Source organism: Jaculus jaculus, chromosome 8 (assembly GCF_020740685.1).
Source record: "Jaculus jaculus isolate mJacJac1 chromosome 8, mJacJac1.mat.Y.cur, whole genome shotgun sequence".
Taxonomy (NCBI): domain Eukaryota; kingdom Metazoa; phylum Chordata; class Mammalia; order Rodentia; family Dipodidae; genus Jaculus; species Jaculus jaculus.
The window spans coordinates 32,570,531-32,596,886 of record NC_059109.1 but is presented as its reverse complement, the minus strand read 5'-3'; the positions used below and the strand labels follow the sequence as shown (position 1 = coordinate 32,596,886).

General features: G+C 40.4%; 1 protein-coding gene across 11 annotated transcripts in view; it reads right to left on the bottom strand.

The window, feature by feature from the left end:
- Dst (dystonin) overlaps positions 1-26,356 on the bottom strand; it is a 430,289-nt gene that overhangs the window by 211,045 nt on the left and 192,888 nt on the right. For 10 of the 11 annotated variants that reach the window (XM_045156178.1, XM_045156180.1, XM_004668209.3 and 7 more), the window contains 3 exons: positions 23,740-23,829; positions 21,461-21,538; positions 18,962-19,054 (listed from right to left, as the gene is read on the bottom strand). In XM_045156178.1, the coding sequence (XP_045012113.1) occupies positions 18,962-19,054; positions 21,461-21,538; positions 23,740-23,829 (261 nt within the window). Of the gene's footprint in view, positions 1-12,743; positions 13,627-18,961; positions 19,055-21,460; positions 21,539-23,739; positions 23,830-26,356 lie in introns of those variants that run through there. The other variant, XM_045156179.1, reaches the window with a different exon arrangement.

The window sequence follows — 26,356 nt, the reverse complement described above, 5'->3', positions numbered from 1 at the left end:
TATTTGTTTTCATTGTCTCTGCAAGTCTTTTTCACTGAATGATGATAAAACAGGTCTCTAATAAGTCTGGGGAGAGAGTTCAGTAAAGTGTTGCCTTAAAAGCATGAGGACCTGAGCTTGATCTACCCAGAACCCATATAAAACTGACACGCACTTATAATCCCCATGCTGGGGAGACAGAGACAGACGGATCTCCAGGACTCACTGGGGCTTGGTGAGTTCCAAGCCAGTGAGTGACCCTGTCTCAAAAAGAAAGTGGATGGTACTTGAGGAGGGGACAGCCAAGGATGTCTTCTGGCCTCCATGTGCATATATACACATGTACATGCAATCTACATGCGCACACACACACATACGCACACACACAGATCATCAATTTCCAGTTTGTACACTTCCCGCCTTGATGTATTTATAATTATACTCAGGCACAAAGCAGCTTTACCCAGTAATTCCAAAGCTGGGATTAGCACCAATAGGTAATATTCCTTCTACTGGAGCAAGAAACAAAGCCAAGGAATCAAGAAGGAGAAGCTGGATAAATCAGGAAGAGCCAGGAATAGACTAGAAGCAAGACACCTGGAGGTACAGAATAAGGGGTAGGAGTAGTAATATTTTTTTGATTTTTTGTTTTGTTTTGTTTTTCGAGGTAGGGTCTCACTCTGGCCAAGGCTGACCTAGAATTCACTATGTAGTCTCAGGGTGGCCTCGAACTGACGGCGATCCTCCTACCTCTGCCTCACAAGTGCTGGGATTAAAGGCATGTGCCACCACGCACGGCTACTGATTTTTTTAATTAATTTTTGTATTAACAACTTCCATAATTGTAGACAATATCCTATGTAATGCCCTCCATCCCCCTCCACTTTCCCCTTTGAAACTCCATTCTCCATCATATCCCCTCCCACTCTCAGTCTCTCTTTTATTTTGACGTCGTGATCAGGAGAAGTAATATTTATGTTTAGGTATCTTTTCAGTCTTGCTAAAAGACTGAACACAACACAACATTCAGGCCTCAAAATACACTGATTGGCAGTTACAAGTGGAGAATGTGGCAGTGCCAAGTTCCAACAAAAATCCCTTTATTCCTTCCAGTTGCCACAAGAACCAGGGGTATAGCTAGCCCAAGGACCTGGGCAAGAAGGCTACAGCATGAGAGCTCTTGCCAGGCCTGGCAGCCTCTAGCTCTTAGACCCAATGGTGGGACCTGGCACTCTCTGTATGCAGAATGCTGCACACGCAGCCAGTGCCCTGTGAACCCAGTGCTGAGCCACCCCGACAACTGGCCAGGATGTGAAAGTGAAGAGTGCCTCAAGTATACCATCTTTAGGAGCTTGTGCAAATATCTGCTGCACAGGAAAGAGCTGTGTGTATGGACAATCCTCAAAGCATACACAACCATTTCCTTTTTGCTTTCCAAGTGGAAAAAAAAAATCACTATTTTCTACTTAAGTTCTGAGGATTTCCTGATCTCATATTATGTTGTCGCGCTTTGTGGCACAGTCCACGCACATACATCACCACTATTCACATATTCAAGTCACGTAACTGCTTTAAGATTGTTTCTTCACTTGTAAAACAATTACACACTGTGTGGGAGGAGTTAACGTCAGCAAGGTACGACACCCAGCACGCAGTAAATACACCCTCAGTGTCGGTTAGCTTGTTAGTATGGTCAGTGTTATTCTTTATGAGCAAGGAGAAAAACCTTGGCCTTATAGTTCTTCAGTTTTCTTCCATGTAAAAAAATTAAGTTTTTTGTTGTTTGTTTGTTTTTTTCGGAGGTAGAGTTTTGCTCTAGTCCAAGCTGACCTGAAATTCACTATGTAGTCTTCGGATAGCCTCGAACTCATGGTGATCCTCCTACCTCTACCTCCCAAATCCTGGGATTAAAGGTGTGCACCACCACGCCCAGTTTAAATGCTGGTGAGGATGCGGAAATAGAGGAACCCTTCTACACTGTCGGTGGGAATGCAATCTGGTCCAGCCATTGTGGAAATCAGTGTGGAGGTTCTTGAGACAGCGAAAAATAGATCTACCATATGACCCAGCTATAGCACTCCTAGGCATATGTCCTAAGGACTCGTCTCACTACCTTAGAGATACTTGCTCAAACATGCTGATTGCCGTTCTATTCACAATAGCTAGGAAATGGAAACAGCCTAGTGACTCAACTGATGGATAATGAAGATGTCACATATTTACACAATGGAGTTCTACTCAGTGGTAAAGAAAAACGAAGTTATGAAATTTTCAGGAAAATGGATGGATCTGGAAAGGATTATTATACTAAGTGAGGTAACCCAGGCCCAGAAAATCAAACATCGCATGTTCTCTTTCATATGTGGATCCTAGCCACAGATGATTGGACTTCTGTGTAAATAGTAAGAAAACTCAGTAGCATAGGCCAATAAGCTAGAAAGGAGATATAAAGGAAACAGAAAGTGAGGGAGGGGCACTTAATACGATGGTATTGTATATATGTAAGTAGAACAGACTAGTGGAGGTGAAAAGGGCTAAGTGAGGTAGCTTGGGAGACAGAGTCCTGTTGTTGTTTTGTTTGTTTGTTTGCTTATTCAAGAACATTCCAGAACAACCCAGTTTCAAAAGTAATTGTCGATTAACTAGGAAAGTTAGTAAATTCTAGGTCCAACGTATCAGTATGAAAAGCTTTACACACCCAACAAAGGATCTAAGAGGAGTTTAAAGGTCTGCATATAGTTAAGTATCAACCTAGAGAAAAAAAAAGATGTTCTTATTAAACACATTTCTAACACATGAATTTCAGCCTGCTACTCACACACATACTATACCAAACAATCAAACACACACACACACACACATTTAAAACTTCTAATTTTAAATTTATATTTAATATGCCATGAACCAGTCTTTATATCAAAGTCAAGTTCACTGGCCCACTAGCTTTTCTGGCTAGTCAATTAATTGATCATCATCCTCACATAGTAATTCAAGCATTTCTGTTTTGCTTTTGAAGACAGGGTCTTGTTATATAGCCCAGACTGGCCTCCAACTTGTCCTCACAGACCTGAGTGTCTCGATGGCTAGGATTAGAGGTATATACCTCATGCCCTAAGATAATTTTTAAATAGACTGTTTAGAGCTGAGGCATATCTCAGTGGTTTAGAGATCTCTTTAAAATTCAGTTTCTCATCTGTAAAAGTTAACTAATGATATAATGATGTCATCTCCTTGGTGGTCACATCAAGCGCTCAGCACAGTGTGGGACATGAGGAACACTCTTCTACTGCAGTTTGGTTATTTGCTGCTCAAGCTTCTCCCCAACAATCTACCAACTAGCATCAAAAGCAAACAAAACCCTTCATGCCAAAGTTTGTTTGGGAATCATGACACTCCCATGCCTCACCTCCAGGTCACTGCTGGCTAAAGTTCAAGTTCTTCCTATCACTGAGGCTTTTAGGCTCATACTTCCATTTTCACTTCCCTTGGTCAGCCTCCTACCACTTCCAGACTCTCTAGAAATAGTCATCGCATGCTAAACAAAATATTAGATATCTGACATTGCCCTTATCTTTTTTTTTTTAATTGAATCCCAAACCTCCCTAGGTAACAACTCAAACAGAGACAAGTCCTCTAGGCAGCACGGGTATATCTAACTCCCCAGTGATACAAACCTGGGGACTGAATCAGTAAAGTGCTCATCCCCAAAAGCATGCTAACCCATGTATTATCCCCAGCACCCAGTCAAAACTGTCAGGGGTATGTTGGCACACATGTGATATCCCAATGCTAGGGGGCTGGGAATAGGAAGATTCATGGGGCTCACTGGACAGGCAGTCCAGCCTGATTGATGAGCATCCAGCCATCACTAAGAAGAAAATAGGTGGACAGCGTTCCTGAGGGTGACACCCAAAGTTGTGCTCTGGTCTCCATATTCATTCCCATGTACACATGTGAGAGTATACACACACACACACGTGCACCAACAAGTACATGAACACACACACACATGCCCATGGAGGGAAAAAAATGCCCAGGGCTGCGGAATGTAGGGAGATGGCCCAGTGAGTATGGTGCTTGCTGAGCAAGCATGAGGACCTAAGTTCAGATCCGCAGCACCTACGTAAAACGCCAGTTGTGACAGTGTGTGCCTGAAATCCCAGTGCTGGGTGGCAGAGGCGGAGGGTCCCTGGGGTGTGCTAAGTAGCTTGTCTAGCCCAATCAGTGAGCTCTGGGTTCAGACCCTGTCTCAAAAACATAAACAGCTATGGAGCAAGACACCTGACCCCAGCCTCTGTCCTCATTCATATGCAAACATGCAATCACTCATGTAACACACACACAAACACACACACACCCGTCCCAAACTTGACAGCATAAGACCTGGAAATATCTTGTCAATGAAGGAAAGCCAGCCAACATATTCCATTTCACAGTACCGATTCCACTGAACTTGTTTATAGCTAAATGACTCATTTACTGCAAAGTGAATTGCAACATTGTCACTGTGTCGGTCAGCTGAACTGTAAATATGAAAGTCCTCTGAGCAAAGTCAATGCCACCAGACAACTGGGCAACAGGAACAACTATTTATATAGCTGCTGTCATGGCTATGGCATGCTCCAAGTCCACAGGCGCACAGGCTGACTCCAATGCTCCCTGAAAATGCATTCACATGAGGTTTCAACATTTTTGTGGTACTCAGGAGTGAACCTAGGACCTCACATACTCTGTGTGAGCATTCTGCCACTGAGCTGTATGCCAGCTCCTCACACACATTCTATATATATTTGGGGGAATGCCCACATTCCACTAATAAAGAAGCTGAAATGACAAGAAATCACATCATGTGCCCTGGGTCTGACAGCTTGCTAGCAGCTAGGTCTTCTACATTCCAGTTCAGTTTCCAGGAAGATGGTAGAATTCTTCCCTGATATTTAGGGGGAGTCTCTGTCCTTATAATGCAGACTATTTTGTTTCAGCAGCTATTGTGGAGGCCACCCAGCTTCCTTCCATGCACCAGCTGCTGGGAAAATGACCTCACAGATATCATCCTATAAAGCATCTCCTGGTTCCACCTCAGTTCTCACAGTTTCTTGACCATTTCTTTGTGGAAGAGCATCATTTTTGATGTTTTGGCATAGACAGAATGAATAACTGACACACAGAACACTATACATTTTCAGAGGAAGTTACATGCCTGGAAGTCTGATATGTGAACATAAAGTTTCATTAAAAAATTTCCCCTCCTGGGTGGTACTTAATAGGATGATATTGTACATATGTAAGTAGAAGAATGGATTAATGGGGGTGAAAAGGCCCAAGTGAGGTCAGGGGAAGAGATTTAGTAAAGGAAAGGTGGAGGGAAGGCTATTCAAAATCTAAGAGGATATAAATGAATCATATGGAAACCCACTTTTTTTTGGGCAGTGGAACACTCAGGAGCTGTAGATTTTTGCTAGAAAATTTTCAGTGCCACAGATAGGATAACTTCCCGTGAGTTATTGGCCAGGGAGGTCCTTGATGCCCCCAAAACATTATAGGCCATTGCCAAGGCCCTTGGTTTCCCACCAGGAATAGATGGTAAGACCCTATTGCTGAAGACTCCACATACTTGGGCTGCAAGGCAACTGAGAAATCTGGCTGGAACTAAGCTGATAACCTCCTCCATGTAGACCAGCTTACAGAAAGCTAGAAGAAACCATTTTGCATGCAGTTCAATGGGAGAAACAGAAATCACCAATGAAGATACTCAACAGTGGACACTGCAAGCCTTATATTTGGCCAGCCAGGCCAAATGAGCCAATAAGTGCAATACTGGCACATTTGTCATGGTGGAACCAACTGCTCTCTAATTGGACTGGAGGTACACTCCATGGGAGGGAATACATCCCTAATACTGAAAACTTAAAACAGGGATAGTCATGAGCCCTAGAGATGTAACATCTGCTGCTGTCTGGCTAAATGTATATACTAAGCTTATTAAACTTCCCAGTAAGCACTTTTCCTAATGTTCATACCCTTATATTAATGCTACTCTCACTTTTGGTAGAGAATCTTATCTTTTCAGAGGGCAGTGACCTTGGGATGACTCAGAAGGCATCATGGTGTTGGGAAGAAGTGACAGGAATGCTCAGAACTGCAGTATCTGTATCACACCTTCCAAGGCTCAGGGTTTATTGTGGAAGAGGTGGCAGAAAGAATGTAAGAGCCAACGGAAGAGTAGGACAACATGCTCCTCCAGACACAAAATGGCTTGCATATCCATGACCTCACAGTGCCTGACACTACCCACATAACATCATCATAAGAGGAAAAGATCATGACATCAAAATAAAATAGAGACTGATTGAGATGGGGAGGGGATATAATGGAGAATGGAGTTTCAAAGGGGAAGTGGGGGGAGGAAGGGTATTATCATGGGATAGTTGTTATAATCATGGAAGTTGTTAATAAAAAAAAATGTGAAAAGAAAAAAAAATTTCTTGTCCCAGCTGGGCACACTGGAGTGTGCCTGTAAGCCCAGCCACTTGAGACACTGGAGCCATAGGATACAAGGAGTTCAAGGCAGGGCATCCTAGGCAGCGTTCTGAGAAAATTGAGGGGTGACAGGTTCCCAATGTGAATAGGTTTCTCCTTAACTAAACATGGACATTGTCCTTGGGACTATACCAGAAAGTCTAGGTCAGTTCACTTTACTGCCTGTCAGAAATGTCATAAGGGTTTGGGTTTTTCTTATATCCCACCTCTTAGAGAGTCCTTCCAGTCCTTTCAGAGAAGGCCCTTCCTAGAGAATTAAAATTTATGGAAATATTGCCATTTTCCAGAAATCCTAACCCCAGACTCCTGACATCAGGACTAGACTGGTTAGACCAGCCACTCACCCAAGAAGTTCATATAAAAGACCCTAACCTGAGACTCAAGGTAGGTGTCTCAAATCCCCTCTGACCTCCTCAGGCAAAAGCTCTACCTTCCTTTCTTTTCTGAAGCTCTATCAATAATCTAGTAAAAATCTTTCTGAGCCTTATCTTCCGGTCTGAGGATTTCATTTGTGGAATTCCTAAGACACAGAGGAGTCCAGAAGCTTCTGGCTTAGTGAGCATTTTGCATGAATACTGAGGTTTGTGGCTTCCTGAATCTTCACTTGCTGCCCACCCAAGAGCCCAGATAAGATTCCAGTGCTCTCAAGTTCTCAGGGCCACCTTGAACTCCTACATCAGTACAACACCCCACCTCAAATTTGAAAACATCCTCGCTAAATTAGTCCCTCCTTCTTCATTATGTTCCCCTGCTCTCTCATATCCTTGGTATTAATAATGACTTTGAAGCAGAGCCTACCAAGGAATGCATCATCAATATTCCTTCAAGAATTGGTTTCTCACAGGAGGTTTTCCTGTCTGAAAAAGTTAGCAATGTTGTAAGCTAACTCTAGCACTTGAGGAAGACAGCACACTACTATGGAAAGGGAACTTGGGAAATATTTACTGAACAGGTAAGTAAAATTATTGGGACAGAAGATGGTAGCCTTTTCTGAAGACCAAAATACTTTATTTTACCAAAGGACAGAAAGAAATGCCCTGGCAAAAGTTCACAAACATATGGAGTTCTCCATTCAGAGATGGGTGGATGTTTCCTCTTTTCTACAGGAGAAGGCAGTAAACAGCATGAAGATTACAACGTACGTACATTGCAGTCTCAACTCTACTTCACCTATGTGACTGCATTTAACCTTCACAACAAGAAGCCACACCAATTCTAGAGATGTGGGTAAGGAGACCTGAATCAGCCTTAAGTGTTCTGACTGAAGATCTCGTCTGTGTGCCTCCCTCCAATCCACGACACCTGCAGTGACACTCTAGCATTCCAGAAGGAGCTGTAGCCAGTGATGAAGCACTTCGTCCTATGGACACATGAAATGACCTCTAGGACACACAGTGGATATGGGAACAACAGCTAGTCAAGTGATGAGCTATGCAAAACATAAAATAGCAATTTAAAGTGTCAGAGATTTAAAAAAATCACTATCAAACCTAATTTCTCATGTTTTAAGTAGAACTAAAATGATTATGTTCTATACGAGGGTTTAGGTGTTCATAATGATGAAAAGTAGAAGCTCTAGAATCTTCTAGCCAATGAGGTTCTTAACACAGGTATTGCAAAAGCAAGGATTTACGACTGAAAGGAAGACCGGTGTACAGTACTGAGGCTGGTGACGTGCATCTAGTCCCTGAGCCCACCACTTACTCATCCTTTAACTTTTCTGGTCCTCAGATTCTGTCATGTCAAATGAGGAGGACAACAGTGTCTCCTCACAGAGGACTTCAGTGGGAGGACAGAAACACAGGTCTGAGAACAGCTCCCATGACAGCGTGATGGCAGGCAGTAAGGGTAAGAGTTGCTCAGAGTTGATTCATACCCCTCAATAACACAGGCATGCAAAAGTGAATTCCACATTGAGTATGTCAACAACACAGGCAAATACTCTCAAGCCAAGATACTTTCTCACAGATACAATTTCTTTATCAAAAATTTAATTATGTTAGGAAAAATAAATGTAATCAACACATTTTTAGTCTCTGCTTCCAAGTTTTTTTTTTTAAAAAAAAAGTGTGAAATTGCTCCATAAAATATTTCAAGTGCAAATATGACACAAACATTTTGGAAATTCTACTACTTATAAACCATCTACATAAAAGGAAGGGCAAAATGGAAAACAAAAGCAACTTAAAGTTAGTAAATCTCAGGCTGAAGACATAACTTTAAAAAGGCATTGAGCATCAAGTGATGAGCACCTCAAGCCAGCTCCCTACTTCCTATTCAAATGGACAAAAATTAGCAGAAAAAATAGCTCTTTTTGTAAAACACTGATATTAAGCAAGTGCTTTTAACCACTGAGTCATCTCTCTAGCCCAAAGAAAAGATTTTAAGCTTTTGCAGGTCCTTCATGCAATTTAAGACAGAAACATCATAATGCTAACAAGTGTCCAAATTCTGTGAAATCATTTTAAAACTTCACTTCCACAAACTAGTTATGAAATATAAATAACTAGAATTAGTCAAAATTCAATAAATGCATTTTCATTAAAAAAAAGAATGGTTTAGAAAGAAACAAATTAGTTGACATACATAATGAATTACCTAGATTCTGAATCTGCAGAACAAAGCTATCTTTTCAAGGAATAATGCAGAGTATATACTAGTTTTTGGATTCCCAGTATAAATGCTACAGCCTATGCATTATGAAAGAGTAGTCAAGAGAAAAAAAAAAAAACAATGACTTAATATATTTTAGGGTGATTGATTATTGGGTTCACTTCAAATTCTGAGATGAATCATAGGTTTTAGAAGCCTATAATATAAAAGTTACATAAAAAGATTTCAATCTTCATTGATTCTGAAATGGATTATATGGTCTGTATATGCCGGATCATGTGTTCTTGTTCATCTTTCTGCTCCTGATTTCTTTAAGTCACTGCACTGATAACTGGAAATTTATCAAAGGACAGAAGGGAAGAAAAGGAATGTTCCATTTACATTAGTTAATACAGCCACATGGTTTTGTGAGGAGTTCAAACTCATTAGCATTACAAAAGCCTCATTTTCAGGGACATCAGTTTATAACCACAGCCCAGACATAGCTGTGTACAAAACAGTGGGTTATAACACACGCAGAAAGTCTATTTTACTTTGCTCAGACTGCCACATTTTAATTTATTACATACTACATAATAAATGATTGAAAAAGTAATAAAGAAATGGAAGCAAAGACTGGGGAGATTGTTCAGTGGTTAAAAGTACTGCTTGCAAAGTCTACTGGCCTAGGTTCAATTCCAAAGTACCCATGTAAAGCCAGGTGCACAAAGTGGCACATGCATCTGGAGTTCATTTTCAGCCACTGAATACCCTGCCATGTTGATTCCCTCTCCTTCTCCCCCCCCCCACTTTCTCTCTCTCTCTCTGCTTACAAATAAATAATAATTAAATAGCCAGGCATGGTGGGGCACTCCTTTAATCCCAGCACTTGGGAGGCCAAGGTAGGAGGATTGCCATGAGTTCAAGGCCACTCTGAGACTACATAGTGAATAGGTTAGTGTGGGCTAGACCAAAACCCTATCTTGAAAAACAAAACACTAATAATAATAATATTTTTTAAAGATGTAATGTGTCTAAAGACATTTTTTCAACTCTAAAGCATCATGCAAACCTAAGATACCCTCTCTTGTAAACTCACCTGCTTGTCCTAATAAATATGTTTGCATGATTTCTATTCATCAGGCATGTATGGAAGGGCTCACTGACTGCCCACCATGGAGTCCCTGATCCTACAAGTGCCACTGTAGGTCAGCGTATTATTGCAAGAATTTAAAGGGCAGGTAGAATGGCCGTCTGTACTAAGAATGACCACCAGGAGAGTTCAAGTCATGTTACTACATGAAAGCTACCTGAAATGTCCTCAAGTCCAACCCAGCATGTAATTAAGAGTTAGACCAGATCAACAGGACAACATGAAAAACAGCAGGTGGGACAAACAAGGGAATATGGCTAGCAAGCTATTTCTGGGAAGAAATGCTAATGAATGGTTGTCCATTTCATCTAAGCTGTCCCTTGAAAGACTAGACTCCAATGCAGGGGACAGTCCGGTAGACATGTCTAACCAAAGCAAACTGAGGCAAGGAAATGCCTACAAAGTAACAGGAAGGAACCCAAACCAAGGCAAACAGCAGAGCTCTGGTTCTACTCTGTATACGCAGAAAAGCCTTTATCTGCACTCAGAGAAGTGGAGTGTCAGCTCCGCAGACAGGTAAGAGTACCCCATTCAACTCTGACCTCACATACCAGGCTGTGATGAGCCACCTTATTATAATTACTTAACAAATCTGAATGGCAGGTTTATGAGTTATTTTCACATGTACTTCTGCTGAAGTTGAAAATATCATTGGATAAACAAATCACAAATCAATCTTTGGCATAAGGATAATCCTCCAAAAGGCTCTCAAACTGCTTAGGAAACAGATTTTAACAAGTGCCAGTGAATGAAAACATACACAGTTTATTTGAAGTCAAATAATGAAATGAAAAAAAGAAAAGGAGAGCTAGAAAAGATATGAGGAAGTAAACCAAGTTCTTCATTCATTAGCATGGAACAGCCAGGCCACTCTCTTTGGCCTTGCGTCAGAACACACTTGACACTTCCTTTTAAACACGCACCTACTGTACAACGTAAACAGAGCTGATGGAATAAGCCTGGCAAGGTGTGTGGTGCCAATAAGCGGGGACACCAAGAACTCACACAAAGTCAGTGAGGACTGTGTACACTAGCCCAAACCCTGGGCACGTGATCTTCACCCAGCAACACGGTGACCTGCCTGTGAAGGTTAAACAGCCCAGATACTACTCAAAATCCAGATTTGTGGCTAAAAGAAAACACTAGGAAAAGCTTTAAAAACTCCCATCCACTGGTAAAATGCAGAAGTCATTTAGATAATATACTTCTCATCAAGTAAATTACACTGATCCAGTTACCTTTTAAAGACAAGTCATATGTTCAAAGTTAAATGCCAAGGTTAGGTAAAGAAGATCTCAACTTTCTGGTAACCTGTGTCACATTCAAATTCCTATGCCAAGCTGCCCTACCAATTTCTGGTTTAGACTAAGGACCAAGGCATATCTTGTATAACACAAAGATGGTACAGGTTTGGGTGATTCCTACATTTTTAACACACTTACTTACAGGCATGCGTGTGTGCACGTGTGTGATCGCACACATGCACACACATATACAACTGAAACAATTATATGAAATGTTCTTGCGCATGAAAACTGGTAGCAAACTGAACTTGGGACTTAATATAACAGCAAATCAGAACTTTTATTGTTCTATTATGACCATTGTCATTCACATAGATTTTTCTAATTGTGTGACATTTCAATACTAATGGATAATTTGGGGTGATCAGATCAGGGTAATTAGCATACATATCCTCCCAGACATTTACCATTTCTTTGTTGGAAACATTAAAAATCCTTTGTGAGATCTACTTGGAAATATTCAATTGCCATGACTTTTCCCTAATTTAACTTTCACCTATCAAATAGCTAAGTTCCTGTAGATTATTCCATAAGAAAAATCAAGAAAAGTCAATTATAAAAATTCAAAAGATATGTATTCTCTTTTATAGCATTTTTTAGAGAGACACACAGACAAAGTATGAACATGCAGGGCACCCTTCTAGGAATCTACACCACATTGTGCATAGGCTTTACCAGGGAATAGAATCCAGGCCAGCATGCTTTGCAAGAACCTTTAACTGATGAATCTTCTCCCCAGCCCAACAGATGTACTCTCTTAAATCAGTGCTTTTCTGAGTCATCTAACAAGAAAAGTGTCTTAAAACTAAACTATGAAAATAAAGGATATGGACAGCATAAAAATAAAATTATAATAGAGCCGGGCGTGGTACTACACACCTTTAATCCCAGCACTTGGGAGGCAGAGGGAGGACGATCACTGTGAGTTCGAGGCCACCCTGAGACTATGTAGTGAATTCCAGGTCAGCCTGAGCTAGAGTGAGACCCTAACTCAAAAACAAAAAGTAAGCAAATAATAAAGCCATAGCAGTAAAATATAAGACTGAACACAATCCACTAAGAACCTTTCACATAAACTAGCATAAAAAAATAATCAAATCACAAAACCTCAGTCAGATGTAAACAAGTAGGATATTTATTTACACCTTCAACTCAAGACTCCACATTTTACTTACCTCATTTCCACATATTTCCATGGGAACAGAAGACACATTCGTACAGAGGGAATGGCATCTCCTTTTTGTGAACTGAAAATGGTGTGTTGCATGAGGAAAAACTTTCTCATGGCTTGTTCTTTCTTGAACATTGTTATAACTTTCTGATGGGCTTTCCACAAGCCCACAGTTTTCAAGTGATGTTTTTGTAACACACTGGATGGAACTTAAGCTGACTGCCTTTCGAAAAGGCAAAACAGTGTTTCTGTGGAATGTTATTTCTCTTGTGGTAACATCATGGAAATGCTTCTTCCTTTTTGTAGAATATGAAATATCATCCTTTTCTGAAATCTCCTCATCCAGTGCACTAATGTGTCCTTCTGAGTCACTCCTTTTCACAGTGGAAACATCCACTTGGTAAGAGCCAGAGCTGGCAGGACTAGTCAGGAGTTTCACTTGGACGCTGCGAGCTACGGCTCCTGCCCGCTCCTGCAGCACACCATCCTCCCGGGTGGGACCAGGCAGAAGTCTCGGTGCCACACTGCCAGCTACGGCTCCGGCCTGCTCCCGCCGCACACCCTCCGCCAGGGTGGGACTAGAGACATCAGAGTCCCCCTGCGCCAGTCCCCAGGACAGAAAGGCTGCCTGTTTGCTTGCAAGCTGCATGTCATTCCTCTTGCCTTCATTTTCACTGCTTCGCTCTCCTGGCTCAGTGTCACCTACAAGTTTCTGGATGGGTTTTCTTCTGAAATACTTTCTTCCGGGAGAATAATTTCCAGGGCTCAAAGGCGTTTTGGCAGGATCTACATACCGGTCTTCTTTCTCGGCTCTCACACAGCCACAGACATTCCCCATTTGATTATGTAGGCAATCACAACTCCACAAACTCACTCATTTCAAAGTTCAGGGCTTCTCAGACCTGCTCCATGAAGCCTGAAAACACCACTGTGCCCTCTAATTCCCAACAGACTTTGTGGCCATCCTCTTCAGCCCGAGGCCATGTTGCTTATGAGAAAAGGACACACAAGAAATGCCGTGGCGTCTTGCCAGCTGGGTCTGTGTCTCATTAGACGCTGTGGCTTATTTCTGGCCACCAGTCCTCTTAAACAAACATCACTGCTCACTGTCAAATTACAACACTGAGGAGCTTTCAAGGCAAAGCCTGAGCTTCCTGCAGGAGAAGATTATGACCCTCACGCTAAAGCTGGGTTTTCTGAAATGCAGACACACAACCCAAGTTCGCATTAACCTTTGAAACTAAGAATCCGGAAGTAAATACTTCAGGAGACTTCTCACAGTGTCGTTCAGATTTAATTTCAGAAAGCCAGCCTCTCTCAGGTAACTGTTTTTTTGTTTGTTTGTTTTTCCTTAAGAAACACAAACTAAGCTTAGGACTTGCACATGAATAAATGAAAAACGTGAAAATATTTAAATTACATTAAGACTAATTCAAAATGACAGGCATAAAATATGGCTCAATAGTTGCTGAAGAAGGAATAAACATTGAATTCCTAAAATACTTAAGTTATCCCTAGGTCAGCCCTTTAAATATTTTTTTATATAACAAACATTTTTTAAATAACAAATTTCTAAGTCAAAGCCTTTATCTGCTCATCAGGACTTTCATGAGCAAGCAGATAAGGTGGAAATGCTTGCACATTCTGACACATGAACAAGGGCAGTTAAACTTTATGTGCAATTCTGCAACTGTACTCTAGTTAAACATTACACACTGCTTGTGGGGCCAGGCTAGAAAAATAAAAAATCATTATGGAGCCTGATTATCTAAGGTGTACATATTTCTAACATTGAGTCATAGATGTGGTACAGAGGAAAGTAGCATGGCATGAAACAGACAGACACGTAGGCAAAAATTGTCTGGCTGCAGAAAAAAAAAAAAGATTAATAGATGCCTTTTTCAAAGTGGTCTTCAGACTAATCTAGAACTCACTACATTATACTGAGTAAGATTATCCAATTAAAAAGTCTTAAGTTATGTCAGTAACAAACCTTAATTCTAAGATTTAATCATTTAAAAAAGTTAAGGTCTTCCCTGTAGACCAGCTGACAGAAAGCTGGAAAAACATGCTGTATGCAGCCCTGTGGGAGAAAGAAGTCATCAGCAGTGATAAACAACAGTGGATGCTGCAAGCCTTAAGTTTGGCCGGCCAGCCCAAATGAACCAATGGGTGCAATAGTGGCATGTCTGTTATGGGGAAACCAACCACTGCACTAATTGGACTGGAGGCCCGCTCTACAGGACAGAACACATGCCTCATACTGAACACCTATGACAGGGGAAGCCATGAGCCCTAGCTGTGTAAAGCCAGCAGCTGTCTGGCTAAATGCACATATTATGCTCACCCAACTGCCCTGTAAGCACTCTTCTTAACTTCATACGCCTATATTAATGCTACTCTCACTTTTGGTTACAGAGGCTTCTCTTTTCAGATAGCAGTGACCCCCGGGATGACTCAAAAGGCACCAAAGTGCTGAGAAGAAGTGACAAAGGAGTGTTCAGCACTGAAACATCTCTATCACACCTTCCAGGGCTTGGGGTTCATTGCTGAAGAGGTGGTGGAAAAAAATGTAATAGCCAAAGGAAGGCTAGGACTGCTTAAACTGCACTCTTCCAGACAGAAATTGGCCTCTATATTCATGACCTCTCAGGGCCTGGAACTACCTACACAAGACCCTCATAATAGGAGGAAAAGCTGATGACATCAAATTAAAAGAGATACTAATTGAAAGGGGGAGAGCATATAATTGAAAATGGATTTGTGAAGGGGAAAGTGGGGAAGGGGAGGAAATTATTGTTTATTGTCCATAAATTTTGGAAGTTGTCAATAAGAAAAGTTTAAAAAAATCAGGAAAAAAATTAAATGTTCTCCAATAGTAAAACAATATGCTAAATAAAAGCTAGCAGAAGTAAAATCTCGGGTTTCTTTGTTGTTAATTTTTCAATGATAATAGACCCTTATTTAAAAGTATTTAATTGTAGAATGGCTGGTATTTGTAGCGACATGCTGGAGAAGCAACTTGTGATTGGCGTTCCCTCCACCCTTTCCTCTGGCCCTGCCAAGCTAAGCAACTGCCCGTGCTCAAGCAACACTATAGCTGCCTGCCAGAAATGACCCAGACTTTGTCTCTGCCTGGTAGCTGGCACTCATCTTGTAGTCTTCTCTCTGCCGTCGCAGTCCTCACAATACTTCTTGCCACATACATGTATTTTTATTTATACTTCTGAGATTCACCACCCTTGATTATGGTAAATTTATGAACATGCCCTTAAGAAATGGAACATGTTTCATTAGTGTATGGTGCCAATGACATAGGACTACCTTGATTGAGGGTGCCTGACTCTAAAAAATACCAATTTGTGATACTCAAAAGAAATGTCATAAAAGTAAGCAAACCTTAGTCTTCTGAAATGATTACCTTTACTCATAGAGTACAGAGGAACTTGGAAGCCTGAGGTAGGAAGATCACTATAAGGTAGAGGCCAGGCTGAGACCACATAGTGACCTCCAGGTCAGCCTGGGCTAAAGAGAGACCCTAACTCAAAACAAACAAAAAATAAAATATAGATGGAATAAAAGTCGCACTCTATATAGGGATGATCACCCCTGTTTTATATCTTGGCACAACTAGAAAATAGTTCTAATCTCCAGTCATTACAACACTAAGAAAACTTATTTCAATTTTTTAATGTTTTATTTTTATTTATTTATTCGACAGAGAGAAAATGGGCTACCAGGGCCTCCAGCTGCTGCAAATGAACTCCAGACAAATGCACCTGCTTGTGCATCTGTCTTGGAAATTGAACCTGGATCCTTTGGCTTCGCAGGCAAGCATTTTATCCACTAATCCATCTCTCCAGTCCAAAAAAATTATTTTAAATAAGAAAGAGCACTTAGATTTTTACCAAAACACAGCTATATTCCATTTCAAATAGTTCCAATTTTTTAACACTGGCAGTAACAGTCCTTACCTCTTGTAAGTTGGTCATAATACATGGTGAATTACATATTACTATGCCACCAGAGACTATGAAAAGGAAAACTTGTCTTTGTACTTCTGGGACTAATCCTCCTCTCGCCAGACACCTGCCAGGGTTTCTTGTTATGTAGCCCAGGCTAGCCTCCAACTCCCAGTCCTCCTGTGTTCCCTTCCCCTGGGATTACAGACACATGCCATCATGCCTGGCTTAACACATAAGTCTTCCTAAATGAACTTTTACTTTAAATTTCCTCAAATGTAAACTCTGAATACACTGCTTTTAATTGCCATTAACCCACATTTCCATCTGTTAGTTCCTTGCTTAGGCTACAATTCGCTTGGAAGTGCTTTCTCTCGGGTCTCCACTGCCAGCCTTCTAGACAGATTGCTAGCTTGCATACTGTTCCTGTGGCCATTTCAAACTGCTCACCATCCTTTTTCCTTGAACCTTTCTCTCTTGGCTTCATCCATTGCTGGTGCTTCACCATCTCATGGACTGTTCCCTCTGGTTTCCTCAGCAGCATATTCACCTGCTCTCCAAACTTCTATCCTTAACTCTTGGCTCTTCTCCATTTGTGTTCTTTTCTTGGGTCCTCTGAAGATCCTCTTTCTTTCCTTCCGTCCTTCCTTGTTTCTTTCGGATAGATTCAATAACCACTCGTACATTGATAACTCTGTTTCCTCTTCTGAAGTACTTTTCTACTGTCCTACAGAGTTCTTTAGTCTAACATCATAATTCAGACACAGCCTGCCTCACCAGCTCTGGCCCTGCGAAGTTCAGAGTCACCTTAGTTAAATCAACTGCAGATAGACGAGTCTTTTCAAAATGTATCATTCACAAAGACAAATCAAAGTCAGTCCTTCTTAGGCAAAGCGTTGTGAGAGAATAACACCAAGTCCACAAGCTTCCAGTCACTATCCTCAAAACTAGATCTAGCCCAGCTGGATATGGCACATTTCCTAATTCAGGCCTTAAGATATGCTACTGCCATCTAGTGTCGACCCAAGGAAAATTAGTTTATTCATAACATGGATTAAAAGAAAATCTTTTAAATAAAGATGGAGTTAAATAATCCTGAAGTGAGGGGGAAAATGAGAGCCAGGTGGGTTTTTTTTACTTGTTTCTTTTAGGTAGCCAGGTAGGGAAAGCCCCAAAGAGAACTCAGCATCTGATAGTCTCACCCCTCAGCAACAGCACCCACTGCTCGGGTATGCTGGCCTCTTTGGGGCCAGAGTCAAGTCCAAACCAATCAGCTCTCAACTCTATTAGACTCACTTGAGCCTTATGGTAAAGCCCACCCCAAAAAACTATGAGAGAGGTTTTCTGTGCGGACAAGGGCTTCTTGGCTGTTCATTATTCTCACCTGGACCTCGGGGTCTGTGCACCAGAAGGCCTTTCCCCATTCCAGCAGCCTGGGATGGGGAAAGATATTTCCTTTCCTTCTCATTTTCGTACTCTCTCACTACCTCTTAGTTTTCTTCATAGTTCTAGCCTTTTTGAAATTTTCTTGGAAAGCTCCCTTTATGGTTTCCCTTCACTCCCATATTTAACTTCCTACAAGGGCTCCAGGTCCTGCAGACACATAGGTGTATGTACTCAATCCAGCCTCCTCACTGGATTCATAATCTCCCCACAAATAAATTTAGTGATTATAATTATGCTTGTCAGTATGATTGCTTCAATTCAAGAAGGGCTGGAGAGATGGCTTATTAGTTAAGGCACTTGCCTGCGAAGCCTACAGACCTAAATTTGATTCCCCAGTACCATGTAAGCCAGATTTACATGGTGACATATGTGTCTGGAGTTTGTTTGCAGTGGCTACAGGCCTTCACATATGCCAATTCTCTTTTTCTCTCTGTCAAATAAGTAAATAAATATAAAATATTTTTTAAAAATTAGATAAGAGTTGAGGTTCATAAGCTCTCCCCAAACTACAAAACCGCCATATCAGAAGTATTTATGTAACAAGGAGTACTGTCCAAAGTACAAAAGAAATATGTAAATTCAAGAAAAACATATCCATCTTCCAACTGTAAGATCATAGAAAAAGTTTTTTATAAACCAGGCAAACAGATGTGAGGCTCACAAACAGAATGTTACTTAAAAGAATTATTGAAATACATTACTTAAGAAAATTAGCCTAAAATTTACTCAGAAAACATAAAACACTGTTCAGATGAATCACCTGAAGACCAGCCACAGGAGACTTTAAAATGACATAAAGATAAAGTAGGCTTACCTGAAAGTGCAAAATTATTGTCCAGATTAATCCCAAAGTCAATTTGGGATTTCCATCTGTTATGTCATCATTTCGAATATTCACTAACTTCACCTGTTTTATACATTAAAAAAAGAGATAAAACACACTGTTCACTAAACTACCTTCTTTTCTTTACAAATAAAAGCAATTCTAAACCATGTTAAGAATTCACTAATCACCGAAATATGCTACAGTAACTTTAGATAGCAATGACAGATTAAGGACAAAGTAAAAACTGCTAGTATTGTGGATTTTCTTCTAAAGCAAGTGTTTAAGCATCCACTTGGGAAAAGGAAAATTCAAACTCAAGTGAGAAGTCCCAACTATTATCTTAAAATTAGAAATAATGTTATCCTGTGAAAAGAAGTTTATTTTATCTTTAGAATTAAGTAAGATGCTGTTTAGACCATAAACAATTTTAACAACTCACAGTCCTATCACAAAGGATTTCTTAAAAGCAGCAATAGGGCTAGAGGAATGGCTTAGTGGTTAAGGTGTTTGCCTGTGAAGACAAAGGACCCAGGTTTGATTCCTCAGGACCCACATAAACCAGATGCACAAGGCGGCACATGCATTTGGAGCTCATCTGCAGTGGCTAAAGGCCCTAGCGCACGCATTCCATTCTCTCTGTCTGCCTCTCTCTCCCTTTCTCTCTCTTTCTCTTTCTCTCTCTCTCTCCCTTTCTCTCTCTCTCTCTTTCTCTCTCTCTCTCTCTCTCTCTCTCTCTCTCTCTCTCTCTCTCTCTCTCAAATAAATAAAATAATAAAAGTTAAAAATATTTTTTTTAAGCAGCAATATTTTCCTATTGGAAGTACTTAATTCTCTGAGCATTTAGATGCTGTCAAACACTAATGTAATGCTCAGAATTAAAGCCAATTAAATACTCAACTCTATATTCAGGTAAATAAATATAATAATGTTCTCTAATATTCACTTGCTGGGCAAACTAAGTGGCATGAATAAAATGACAAGGATTATATACCATTGTGTTGAATATTTTATTTCCTGGGAAAGTACTACCAAAAACATTTCAGACATGGCGGCATAATTAACCATTAATCTTTCTGGCTATTTCTACTAAAATAAAGAATTAAGCAAAACCTGATAATATGTAAAATATTTAAGTATTGAGCATGTACCAGTATTTAATAACTAAAAGTGTTTTAATGCACATAGTAAACCAAATAAAAGAATAATAAAATAAAATATAGTATTGCACCCCATTTTCTCTCTTCCTTTCTTAGTATTACTCCACTAAAAAACAAAATTGTTGGTTCACATGGTGGTAGATACCTACCAATAATCCCACTCCTGAGTTCTCACAATAATCCCATTACACAGCAGGCTGAGGCACAAGTGAGCTATGGCCTGCAGCCAGCCCAGGTTATATATCAAGACTTTATTAAAAAAAAACAAAGTTGCTACCTTTAATTTGACATTTTTTGCATTAATGTTTAACTCTTTTTTATCACTAAAAAATTACTAATACTTTGGTTTATGGTACTATAATAAACACACCCATAAGTCAAGAGCACAGCCAATGTAGCATTCATTATTCATTCTTTTCCATGATTTCTCCTAGCTGGGGACATCTGTCAGATATGTTTTGCTTTCAGCCACTCAGATTCCCCACTAACATTGCAAAGATTCAAATGGAATGTGCAGCCTCCAAACTTCAGGCATTGGGTGTGGTACTGAGAAGGGGAGCTTTGGGAGACGACTGATGTCATCAGGGCTGCTCCTCCCCTGAATGGCATTGGGTACCCCTATATAAGACTGCATGGCTGGGGAGGGAGGCACCTTGTTCACCCTTCGGCCCTTTGTCTTTTCTGCCAAGGAGAACAAAGGACCCTTCCCTTCAGGGACTGGAGTCCTCATTAGATACCAAACACTGGTGCCTTGATTTTGGACTTTCTGCTTCCAGAACTATGAGAAATAAATGTCTTTTTTTAAAATTTATTTATCACAGCACCAAAGAGACTAAGAAAATGACCCACTAGCAAAAATAAATAAACAAGATATTACCTCATCACTATTAAGTGTCAAAGCTGCTTACACTATTTTAGCTTGAGGTAAAATATTTAAAAATTAGTATTATGAAATGTGAAAGGTAGTGTTGCTTCCCCACTTCCAGGAACTATTTATTTAAAGGAATTCTTAATATTCTGTTGCTTCTAAAATGTCTTTAACTGCCTAGACAAAAGCATTTCCGTTCAATCGGAGATTCAATCAGGGAAAATTGGTTGCTCTTATTCAGAAGGAAATATAGTCACTTACCATTCCACTGAACTTTATCTCAGTTTAACTTCCATTTCTTGGAAACACATCTCAAGGCATTTTTTTAACCTTTATCTCATCAAAGTGCATTTAAATTATTATACTTCATTGCCAAATCTACCCTTTGCATTCCTACACACGTTTCTATGTAGTTTCATCTAATCCCATGTTTATATGTGTAGAGTCTGAAAAGCATCATACCTGGCGTCTTTTCAAATAGTCAAGTGCGATTTGTACGTTCTGTAGTCTGTGAAAACGCATCCGACCTTTTTCTCTGGGCTAAGAACAGAAAAATATAAGTATAAAAAATCATATGTTCTCATATACTGACTCTGCTAATTTAAATATACTTTATGTCCATCTTACTATTTAAAAAATTATTTTTAGGTAAGCACATGTATTTTCAAAGTAAGTTATAAGTTCTCTTATTACATGGGACTGAATTTAAATTACTAGGGGGGCTTTTTTTCTGACTATGTTTTAACACAGGCTTATTCCAAATGTTTTGTATAAACAGGAAACTATAGACCATACAGGCTTCTTATGTTCACAACAGAACAAGTCTGGCCTACAGATATTTAGATATGAATGCACAAACATGATTAACTCTCCCCATTTTGCTTTCTCAATATATACTAGTAACAAGAGGGCATATATGGCTTGTTAATGAAAAGGAGGGATCGTGGCATGCAGTTAGTATAAAAATCACCAAAGAGAAAAAACAGAGGTTTATGTAGTACATGACAGAGGGAGAGAGAAAAAGTAAATTAACACCATGTGATATATTTCCTCTTTATTTGAGTTTTCTTCATAAAGCTGGACTTCAGAATACAGAAAGGAACCTGTACACTGTTGCACTACGTGGGGACAGGTGTGGCTATTTTCTCAGCCTCCAGAACAGTAAGATACCACAGTTATTTTCCTTAATGCCATTTCTTAAAGAAATGGTACATGTTAGAAGAAGGAAAATAAGGAAACAGAGCTGAGAAACCCTTAACAAAAGTAAAAAAAAAAAAAAAAGGAGCTGAAATTTGTCATATGAAATTTTCCAAAAGGGAAAAAGGCAAAAGAAAGGTGGCAGCTTCACTTCTTAAACATGGTAACCTGGACGTCAGAGGTGCCAGAATAAGAAAGCAGACCACAGGAGGGAAAGTAAGCTCTGTATGTCATGTGGAAATGGCATCGAGTACTTCACCCATGGGATCTGACCAAAGCACAGTTTCCAAAGCACTCAGGAAACCCGGGGGGGGGGGATGACACAAAGAGCTGCTGCTCATCTGTCTTGTGGAGGCGACTGATGCCAACTAGATGTGGAGATGGAACCGCTCTGAGGGTTCTATGAGGATAGCGGACTTAGAGTCTTCCTCCTTTCTCGATACCATAAGACATATTAATAGGCAAAGAACATCCACCTACTGCTCATAAACATAATGAAGGAAAAACTTCAATACTGAATAAGATTTCAAGTTCCTTCTCTACTAAAACAAAAATGCAATAAATAGTTGCCATCGTGAAATATCAATTCCAGAACGGAATGAATTTGAAGCACACTAACTTTAAGAGTTCCAAATTTATATAAAATGCACATAATGTTCTTCAGCTAAAATGCCATAACATAATTTAAGCAGACGTGTGCCATTACCATGCAAGGCACAGCAAGATGTAAATATAACTATCATTTTAGCTCTGAAGGTGATTTTAAAGAGAAAATAGTTCCTCTGTCCAGCTTGCTTTGAATACACACAGCCAGCTAGCTGTGGGCTTGGCTTCTTTCTGTGCTCTACGTGAGGAGCCAGACCGCGTGTTACTCGTCTTCCAGGTTAGCACTGCGCACGCTGGGCCAGCTAAGTTAGTCGGTTATGGGGGTGACACCTACCCCCTTGTCCTCATCCTCCACATCCTCATGCTGCTCATACTCGCATGCTTCTGTTGCACTCACCAATCGTAAGGTCTTCAAAAAATCTCGCTCCCTTGGCTAATGAATATAACAGACAGAAGAGAGGACAGCAAAGACACAAGACAGACCGGAAATGAAAAGAACAGCATGAACAAAACATAATGAGGGAGAACAGGTAACCAAGAAGGGGAAGCAATGTTCACAAAAAAGGGGAATGACACCTGAGGAGTGGGTTAGACCATTTTTCAGAAAGCGGTGTTTATTTTCTTGCTGTATGTCAAGTCTTTTAATGTGTGGTTATATCATGTATCCAACTTTTTATTAAAAAATACAAAGGCTAACAAAAGAAGCAAGGAGAGCCACAGAACTGTGATTAGAGATCCAATATAAAGGTCTGCTTCAGTCTCTCAAATTCACATTGCTATGAGCATATAGAGCATGAGCATGTAACCAGAACTCTCTTTTTCTGGCAGAATTTATAGCTCAAAGGATGACTGTGACAAAAATCAGTACAGTCTGTGCGAGAAACACCCCGATCATATGTGAACATAGTTACATGTTGATTGAGAAACTTAAAACTCACCAAGGTATCTCCAGAAAGAACCTCTAAAAGGGAGATCAAATTGTGCCCATCCCTTAAGTCTTCATAGAGATCATTCACATGTTTTCGAACCTACACGGAAAAAGAACAAACTTTAGGTCCTAGAACTCAAGAGTCATCCTTACCACTCATAAGCAAAGGTTCATCAGTGGGAAACATTTTCATGTGGTGCACATTCATGGGCCTATATTTAATTTTATTTTCTCATTATTTAAAAATTCAATTTAAATTAAAAATTAAACACAATGAGCTTGGATTAATAAATCTTAAAGTGATTAAAAATATCCAAGTTTTTGACATATTACAACACAAGAATTTGAGTAAACATGAGCATGGGTTTACAAATGCTTAAATACAAGCACTATTCTTTTATTCCTGATCCCTGACACAACCACCTGCTATAAGCACACTAGCAAGTATGTTGTTTCTCAGCCCGCTAGTTGGTGTTACTACTATCTGGCCCACAAGAGGATCAAGAGGCACAGGTGTACAACTTAGAACAACTTCCTTAAACATGATCTGAACAAGTAGGACATGACTGACACTCTATACACTACTTCAACTTCTTGTGAGTCTAAAGGATAAACTTTAAAAAAAACAACTTTTTTGCCAGGTAGGAGGCCTCTATTCAAAACTTCCTCCACACAACATAAATCTTGTGGTAGAGGGTCTAAATAACAGTAGTAAAATTAGTACTCAGCTCCCTCCCATTTCCCAAGCCTGACTGAGGCCTGAAATTTTAGACCTCAAAAACCACCAAAGATTTCCTGAAGGTCTGGTCAGACTGCCCAGGAGAGAAAGGCTCCTTTTAACTATTTGCCCACCAGCAGGTTTATACGACACAGACAAATGTCAGCACAACTGGAAGAAGCCTTCAATTGTAAGCTTGCCACTCCCAAATAGTAGTAGTTCAAATAAGATTACACTGGATTATCTTAGTAGACCATGTGTGTGTGTATGTATATATACATACATATATGGTTCTGTAACATCTCTTTTGTTTTGTTTGGGGTACAGAAATCAAACAGGGCCTTATACATGCTAGACAAACACTCTGCTAAGTGAGATCTGTTCTTAGCCCTGCAATTTTATTTTGTTAGTGTCAGAAAATATTTTTGACTGATGAAAACATTCCCTTAGGAGTTTCATATTAACTTTACTGGGATCCTGGCTGGGAAGATGGTTCAAGAAGTGAAGGGTTTTGGGACAAGAGTGATGACCTGAGTTTGGATCCTTAGAACCCAGAAAAGCTAGATGCAGCTGTGAGCACTACAATCCCAGACCTCCAACAGTGAGACAGGAGGTCGAAACAGAGAATGCTGGAAGCTCCCAGGTCAGGCTCTGGTATTCACAATGGTGAACAACAAGAGACTGCCCAAAACAAGGTAAAAGGTGAGGGCTGTCACTTGCGGCTGTCCTCTGACCTGTGCATGTGCACTGTGACATAGAAACACACACATAGATTTTTTTTTTTAATATTTTATTTGTATTTATTTATCTGAGAGAGAAAGAGGCAGAGAGAGAGAGGCAGACACCGAGGATGGGCATGCTAGGGCCTCTAGCCACTGTGGACGAATTGTAGATGCATGCGCCACCTTGTGCACCTGGCTTACACAGGACATGGGGAATCAAACCTGGGTCCTTTGGCTTTGCAGGCAAGTGCCTTAACTACTAAGCCATCTCTCCATCCCCCAAAATAGTTTTTAAATTACTGGTTTCTATGCTCAGTGTTTGGAGACTTTTTGCCTGAGTCACAGTAAGAGGGAGTCAGGTAGATTTGTTAGGCAGTTAGGGTGACTGGGCCCCTGAAAAGGCAGGAAGGTCTGCACTTGCGAGAGATCAAAGGATGGATGATCTGACTTCTTATTTCTTGACTAATTCCCTATACCTGCTTTTCCACACCTGAGCCCCCTCCCTGGAAGGAAAGTCTTTCTCTAGAATTCTGACATTGTGATTGGTCAAGTTCAGACCCCAGAACTTGGTGCCATGGCTGTCCTCTTCCTGAGCCAGTCTCAATGCCAAGCCAATCAACTGTCTCTCTCTGGCTCACCTAAGCCAGAAGGTGAAACCCACAAAAATAAAGTTATCAACACATTTCACTAGGGGAGGGCAGTCTCTCTGGGCTGTCTTACCACTCTGTGAACCTCCTGCTTCTGGTGAGTTTCCCCTCAGCTAGGCCCAGCTGGGCCAAGAGTAGGGGAGAGCCCCCTGACCCCTACTTCCCACATGGGCTCTTTACAACCTCCTGCCCTCCACATGGCAGAAGCTCTCTATACTTTCTTTTATTTCCTCCTTAACTGTCTTTTAATGGCTTTTCCAGGCTCCCTTGGTTCTGTACTTCCCTCAATAAATATAGTAATTTAATAATTATCCTTCTCAGTCTTATTTTATTCAGTTCTTTGGCTAAAACAGACACAAACCTACTGTTTTGAGTTCAAGGACTTTCCTGAATCCCAAACATCCTATTTCAATAGTACCTTTGAGTATTCAATTACATATGTGCATCATTACCCATAAATATGGAATGTAAGTGTTGAACTTGAACTCAAAAGCTGTATCTCTAAAATAACTGCTAGAAAATGCCAGGAAAACCACAAGT